Source organism: Lactuca virosa, chromosome 9 (genome assembly GCF_052849685.1).
Source record: "Lactuca virosa cultivar CGN04683 chromosome 9, Lactuca_virosa_CGN04683_v6, whole genome shotgun sequence".
Taxonomy (NCBI): domain Eukaryota; kingdom Viridiplantae; phylum Streptophyta; class Magnoliopsida; order Asterales; family Asteraceae; genus Lactuca; species Lactuca virosa.
In genome coordinates, this window is record NC_136434.1 from 20,991,412 (window position 1) to 20,999,679 (window position 8,268).

Here is an 8,268-nt window from a genome sequence, read left to right on the forward strand (position 1 = left end):
TTTTTTTTCTTTTTTTTTTCAAACGGCTATATAGCCGTTAATATATATATATATATATATATATATATATATATATATATATATATATATATATATATATATATATATATATATATATTTCTTTTATTACACTATAAACACCACAACGTCCAACTATCTTTTAACCCATACCTTATAATTCTCTCTAAAAAATATTAATCAAAATGTCATCATCTTCATCATCCGATTCGACGACTCTAGAGGATGCTAAGTTTATCGGTTCCGTCATGACGAAAACGGTTGCATACTTTCAAAACCGACTAGGCGAAACATTACGTGCACGATCTAAACAAAGAAAGCAGCGGTTGCGTAGAAATCGCGAAGCCGGACACGATCATCTTATAGAAGATTACTTTGCAGATGACGCCATCTACGCTGTAAAGTTTCGACGTCGGTTCCGGATGAGGAAGGAACTATTCAAACGTATTGTTGGCGATTTGGAAGGCCGCTTTCCATATTTCCAATGGAAAATGCATGCGAGACGGATAAAAGGTTTCTCTCCCATTCAAAAATGCACGACTGCAATTCGTCAGTTAGCATACGACATGGGCGCAGACAGATGGGACGAGTATTTTGCATAATATGATTCTTGAAGACGAAGGAAGAAGTGGCACAAGAGTCAGCTAGGAAGGATGTGGAGCGAACATTTGGTGTACTTAAAAGACGTTGGCAAGTACTAGCAGTCGGGGCAAGGTCATATGAAGTGAAAAGGTTACAGCACGTAATGTATGCATGTATCATATTGCATAATATGATTCTTGAAGACTAAAGAAGAGCGATATGCCGGTACAACGAAAATGAAGTTTTGCCAAATGTCGAAGGAGTAGCCGTTGGTACACAAGAGTATAGGGAGAATAGAAGAGAAGTACACAATAAAGACATTCATCACGCTCTTCGTGCTGATTTGGTGGAGCACGTTTATAGGACTCATATTCAGCCGCCGATAGAGTTTTTCACAGGATTCTGATATGTTCTTCGAGAGCGAAGATTCCGATGACGAGAGTGACGTTTGTGAGAATGATGAAGACGATGAGGTCGATGACGAGCACGATGATTACGAGTGACGTATTTTGTTTTTTTTTTAATTAAAATATTAATTATGTTTTCTATGTTGTAGTTTGTTTGATTTTTTGTTTGCGTTTTTTTTAAAAAATTTTCTACTTATTTAAATATTAGGTTTAATGTAATTTTTATTTTAATTAATGAAATGCTTTTTATTTTTAATTAAATTTTATGTTTATTATTAATTTAAAAATTATAAATCATAAAAAAGAATTAATTTTATTTAAAAAAATAAAAAAACAAAACAGTGAGGGAAACTTCCCATTCATTCATTGGGTTTAAGTGAGAGAAAGGAAAGTGAGAGAAATGATGGTGTGGCCCACAAAAGTGAGGGAACTCTCCACCCATACCCTCCGGTCTAAGAAAGACTTTGCTGTGATCAACACCTATCAAAAAGTGAGGGAAACTCTCCACCCATAGTCCCCCTTCTAGCATTCATGCCTCATCTTTCATATTGATCTATAATTATATTTCAGATTTCTGATAGCTCTATTTTTTTTATTTGGATTTCGTATCTAACTTTTCTGATATTAGGAAATGGCGGGCCTACACTTTAATTTTCATTAGACTACTCGGTGTGGGCAACATGTTATTACGTGTTATCACACTCAAATTGTCCACCTCATCATCCTAGTCACAGTTTGGTGTTATAACACCAAATGTGGAAATCGGCAACAACAAATAACATGGGATAACACATACTATTTTCTATTTTTTTTGGATGTTTTTAATTTCTATTATTCTAATTTGTTTTATTTTTTTTTATTTACTTCATATATTTCTAATTTGTTTTATTTATTTTATTTATGTCATATATCTGTAAAAAACATATAAATTAATAAAACATAATTTCCTTAACTAGTAAATTAAAAATACCATACAAACTTTAAAAAAAATTACAAAGCAAAAAAAAAAACACACATGATAGTCCTAATAATTTTAAAAAAATAAACACCGACAAACTATTATTCGTCAAAGTATTTGCTCTCGATCTTTGCCTTCATCCTCCGTATCACTTCAGCTCGACTCGGTGGCAAATTTTCTTCATTTGTCGTAAGAATTGCCAAATCCTTCGATATGCGATCTTCTTCGGCTTCTTGACGAAGGAAATCTAAATGCTCTCGTTGCAATTCATATCTTTTGTTTGCGATTTCCGTGTGGGCGTCGAATTTTTTTTCCATTTCGTCGTGCTCTCAAAGCCGACTTTCATTCTACTGCGCATGTCGTTGTGCGCGCTTCGCTTTGTCGCGCCCCATCGGTCGTCGTGGCGGAGAGATTTCCTCGATGTCGTCAAACTCGTTCAGGATCTCATCGGTGTCCGCGTTGAGGTCGATGTTCGTGTGTCCGTCGGAAACGTCAACCGAACCCGAACCACGAGACCTCTTTGATTGTTGTTCCGATGATGTTGGCGTTTTTATCCATTTTGGATCTTTCCTCACTATCTCTCATACTTTTTCGTACTCAAATACGTGACCCATTTGCACGTGATATTCCTCCCTCGCGGCTCTAAACACATCGAAATCATTGGCACCACTTTGACGTTGCGAAGAAAGTTTGTTGTATATGGAATTGAATTTGGTGCACTTTCGGCTAATTTGAGTCCATTTGCCACTAAGCATATCATTATTGCGATATGTGTCACTCTTGTTCAAAATTGTGCGGAATTTGACAATTACGGCATCCCAAAAAGCAACTCTCTTCATATCGTTCCCCAAAGTTGGTTGTTTTGAAGTACCGCACCAAGCCACCGCCAACGCATGTTCTTCCTCCGGTGTCCACCATGTTGGAGGTGCTTCCGTTTCTTCCGCCCCGACCACGACCTCTTTCCCTTTCTTTTTTTATCTCTATTTTTTTCCCGATGCTTTCCGACTACCCCCGGCTTGCGTCTTAATAATCGTTTCTTGCGTGGATGGGGGTTGTGTGGTTGTTTGTCGTATAAAAGGCGAGGTAGAGAATTGTAGTGGGGGTGAGGCGGGATTGAAAAAATTGGCGGTATATGGAATTTGTGGTGAGTTTTACGAGTTGAGGAGGTTTATGTAGCCCTCGTATGCCGCAAAACCTATTGGAGTGGATGTGTTTGTGTTTGGAAGAGGAGTATTCGGGTTTTGATCCATAGTTGGTTGATTTTTGTGTTTGTGTTTTGAGTGATTTAGTAAATAGATATAGAAAAATATATGTGTAGTAAAAAGAATGAGGTATATATATATATATATATATATATATATATATATATATATATATATATATATATATATATATATATATATATATATATATATATATATAATGAAAATGTAATTAGTAATTTTTTTTTTATTAAAGTTACCGTTTTTAAACGGTTGAATTTTGAAATTGTACTGTTTTTAAACGGTTTAATTTTGCAAGGTTCGAATTCATCCGCGTTACGAGACATTGCAACAATAGCGAGGGATAACATAACATGTAATAACGGGAGGGTGGGGCGGTGTTCGCCCGTTATGGCGCTGCCACATCGGATAACGCCATACGCGCGTTGCCCACACCCGTCCCTCTTAGTTTTCCTATTAAAAAAATAAAACATAATAATGTCTACATGCGAATGCGATCTTTGGTCACGCTATTGGATGGGGTAGACAGAAGTTGATCTCATAGATGATGATTTCGATTAACAAAATATCATTTTTACTTGGATTATGTAATAGATCTTTTCTTATTCCCCTACCATGTATGTATATCATTTAATTATACGGAATAATTTTTTTATTTACAAATTAAGCATTATAAAAACTTGTTAAAGCTCAAAATTCTTAAATAAAAGTATAATAAACATATATATGACAGATATTTTTTAGAAAAAAAATAGAAATTTAATAAAAAAAACGTGATTTTTAAACATTTATACCATTCATTAGTAGTCACATAAATAAAAATAAGTTGTACTGCAAACTATTAATAAATTTCAATTTTGCATTAGAAATCGACAACTACACAATTTAATTTCAACAAATACTTTTCACACGATATAATCTAAAAACAGAACATTTTTACAAATGCCTCATTCATTAGGTTTGCCAAATAGAGAATTTTCCTCATGACTTGTAGACATACATACAGTTTGGTGTCATTAATATCCGATAACTAGACTCCAAACAGAGAAAAAATTCCCATGCAGAGACGCACTTTATGAGACCCTGTAATTAGTAAACCAGATGAATTCGATCAATGAATCTGGTTGCTTAGTTGTACATCAAATACTGTGTGTCTCTGTGTGTGTATTACTATGTGTATTCAGTATTGTCTCCTCAAAATGCACTATAAAAAGACAGGCTTGGAAAACATAATTTGTCACTGAAAAGAAAACAAACACTATCTATCGTTTTCTTTAAGCCAATGGAGAAAGTTCATACATCATTTCTCTTGCTTCTTATCCTTCTCATTGCTTCTTTCATTCTCACAACCTCAACCAATCCCCAAACACCAAATTTCAAGAATCAAAATGCAAAAAGTGTCAAAAAAGGCGAGGTTCATGTTCATGCAAAAGCTGAAAAAGATCAAGCAAGGATTCCATATCCTTATGCTTTTGGTGATGGTTTTCAGGAGATGGAAGAAGGTGAAGAAGATGATGAGAAGATGGTTCATGGCCTAAATGGGGCTCTCTATTACGGTGGGCCCCCACAAGGTTACTTTGGGTACCCCTTTCCAGGTGGCATCTTTGGATTCCCTCGTGGCATTTTCGGGTTCCCTCGTGGCCTTTTTGGATTTCCACTAGGTTTCAGAGGGGGGTTGTTTCCAGGTGGTGGTTATGGTGGATTTCCAGGAGGTTATGGCGTTTATCCTTATCCAGGTGGTTATGGTGGAAATCCAGGCGGCGATGGCGGAAATCCAGGCGGTTATGGCGGTGGAGGGCCAGGTAACAAACCTGGTGGTGGTGGTGGTGGTGGTGGTCCTGGTGGTGCTGGTGGTCATGGCGGTGGTGGAGGATACCCTGGGTATGGAGGTCAAGCTGAGGAGGTGAAGAAGGGCAAAAGAGTCAATCCACATGATTGAATCCTTGTCTTATTATTAGGTCAAATGAATAATATCAGCTCCTAGTTTTATAAGTTTTCTTGTGTTTTAGAAGAGTTTGTCAAGTGAGGTTTGTTCTAGTTTGGCTGCTATGGCGACTTGTACCTTGTGCACTGAAGTTATAACATGAATAAATAAACAGAGATTATTGGATAATTCAACTCATCAAGTCGGAACAAAATATTTTATATCATTTGATTTGATCATATAACTCAAAATTCATGATAATACGAATAAAATATAACCAAAAACTGATAAAAGCACAAATCTTTCTACCCTGAAACATTATTTGTCCACAACAGATTACCGATAAACATATGGAGTATCACTCTACAGCACACATAACATCATCAGATAGAAGAACACATAACATATATCCAGAAAATCACATACAAAAGACAGATATTGAACACAAAGGGTAAAAGGGTAAAATGGTAAATATGCTTATCTTTTCTCCGGCTTCTTTCTCCATTCAGTGCGACACCTGTTTATTTCAAAACCAGTACCCGAAGATCTTAATAGATGCAAGAATCGGCTCAAATCTTGTCCATTTCTTTGAGTTTCAGAGGAAACAACAGCAGATCCATTGGTTCCTGTAAGGTGTTGTTCATCATCAGGTGATTGAGATTCATAGCTAGTGAGTGAATCAACTATGTCATCTTGTTGGCATTCACGTCTGTAATCCAAAGTAATAGCTTGCAGTTCATGTGTGTCAATGATCTCTGGTGGAATGCTCTGTTGAAACAAAAATAATTAAAGAAATGCATTAAGATTCACCAGAATAAGAAATATTGTCTCAAATTACTAACCTCAAGAGCCCATCCAATGTAGGTAACATTGTTAACATGTTTGTTCATATCAAGATCAGATCTCCTTGGCTGTTGTGTATATATAATATATTTATTAGATGAATGTTGTTAATATATAAAAGTCGCCACAAGAACAGAGCTTATAAATTGTGGAACTTACAACAAGTCCTAGTCTTGAATATTCAGCAGGATCTTCAAGCTTTGCTATTTTCTTCAGACTGTTATTGTTCTCTTCAGGAAATGCTAATCTGGAGTGGAAGCCAAAAACTCAAAACTGTAACAACATTTTTTAACTGAAATAATGGCAAAAATGAAGGCTATGAATACCTGAGTGTCCTTGGGCAAAAAACTAAGTATTCTTCTTTGACATCATCACTGACTTTCTGCATTCTTCTAGTATCCTCATTCATCATCACCCATTTGCTGCAGATTTTAATCATTTAGATTTAGCTGATAAAGAAACATATGAGATGAAGGAGGTAGAGAAGAAAAGAAGTTTAACACACATACACACACACACACACACCTTGTAGCCCTTCCAATGATCTCACCATTGGAATAGTCTTTGAGGATCCAATCACGTCTGGTCCCCATTCTTCCATCACCTTGAACCCAAGTCTCAATTTCAATCACATCACTCCTGTTACACATAAATAAAACTTCAAATGAAAAAAAAATGATAATAATAAGGTGAAACTGTGAAAGTCATGATGAAAGAGTTTGGTGACAGATTTACCAAGCAGGGTATCTGTATACTTCAATATGCATTCTTAAAGTAACCCATATGAGATGCAACTTCCTCATAGTGGTTGTGGTGGCAAATCCATCAGTAGAAAACCCAACACTCTGAGCATGATTACCTCCAACCTCCTGAAAAGTAATAGGAATTTGTAGGAAAGGCTGTTAGGAGTGTAACATCAAACTAAGCATGGTGTAGTAAGATACTAAGATCATATATATGTACAAATAAGAGAGAAACAGCAGTGTCTACATATCATATGAATAGTCATGTTCAGAGAGCAAGTTTGCATGGAGGGTATTATAACTGGTAGCAGTAGCCTAATGTGTAGGGTCTAAGGTAAGGAACATACAAGCAATAATAAGGAAGAGCTTTCGATTTAACACTCAGGTGCATGAAAAGGAGTAAGAACACACTCATCATTTAAATCCACAATAATATGATCCAATTTAGCATCTTCAATGCTGATAGACTGCACTGAAATGATACTAGTACACAGAGTACTACAAGTACCTCTAATTAACAAGCTTCCACAAGTCTAAAATGGAGCGACATGCATTGACTGATTCAATAGTTGTGACAAGAAAGAAAATTGGGGCGAAATTACAAATCGATTTATGATTTATAGTTTTATACTAGTGGCTAGAGTAAAACCTAACCTGCAACAGATTGGCAATTGTTTCAATGGTAGCAGTTTTGTTAATTCCAACTTCATAACACCTAATAACGAACTTCTCCTTATACGATAATCCATCCTCCGTCAAGCTCCCCAGCCGGAGCTGATTCCCCAGGCTCTTTTCCTTCTCCGCCTCATGTAAACTAGCAACGCTGTTCGAATGCTCACCAGTTGTTACAGCCAGTAACGGAGAAACTCTCCTCGCCGATGAATTGCATAAAAAGACGTTGTATTGTCTATGGTTTGAGATGAAACCGATGGATCGGGAACGAGTTAGGGCAAAATTGATGTCTTTGCCGGAGGCATTGTACGTCGTCGCCACCGCTGGTGCTCCTTTCGATAACATAGTTGCTCTTCTCTCCAACGTCAACGTCCACACAAAATTTCTCCGATTGTGACGGATGGGGAGGGTTTTCTGGTTCGTTGTTTCCAAGATGAAGAAGATGGGGGTACTTAAGTAATTGTCAAAGGTTTTTACTCGGCTTTCGTTGTTTCCAAGATGAAGAAGATGGGGGTACTTAAGTAATTGTCAAAGGTTTTTACTCGGCTTGACGGCTTTACGCAAAATAAAATCAAATTGAACATATCTTGAGTACTTACTAGTGTTTTGTTTGGTTTTGGCGTTGTCCGATCGTTCATTTACTATTATTATGTTTTCTATAATTTTGTTTTATAGTTCACATTAATCTTTTTATTTTTATTTTATTTACAGGAACTCATATGTTTGTGTTAGATGCATTTCATGCATCCATTTTGTAGTTTTACTCCATAAAAGTGCATTGCATTTAGGTTTAAACTCATGCATTTTGCATATTTTTCGAGATTTTTCATGATGCAATTCCATTCACACACTTTTGTGATATTTCAGGGACTTTTGAAGGTAGGATCTTAGTTGAGGT

At 36.3% G+C, this 8,268-nt stretch overlaps 1 protein-coding gene across 1 annotated transcript; it reads right to left on the reverse strand.

Annotated features, from left to right (window-relative positions):
- Nucleotides 1-5,397: 5,397 nt before the first annotated feature.
- LOC145137152 (oleoyl-acyl carrier protein thioesterase, chloroplastic-like) lies at nucleotides 5,398-7,873 on the reverse strand. The gene is made up of 7 exons (XM_079071293.1): nucleotides 7,353-7,873; nucleotides 6,691-6,824; nucleotides 6,481-6,594; nucleotides 6,282-6,377; nucleotides 6,115-6,202; nucleotides 5,955-6,023; nucleotides 5,398-5,880 (listed from the first exon to the last, which is right to left on the reverse strand). The coding sequence occupies exons 1-7, from the start codon at nucleotides 7,713-7,715 to the stop codon at nucleotides 5,590-5,592; spliced, it is 1,155 nt and encodes a 384-aa protein (XP_078927419.1). The 5' UTR covers nucleotides 7,716-7,873; the 3' UTR covers nucleotides 5,398-5,589.
- Nucleotides 7,874-8,268: the final 395 nt, after the last annotated feature.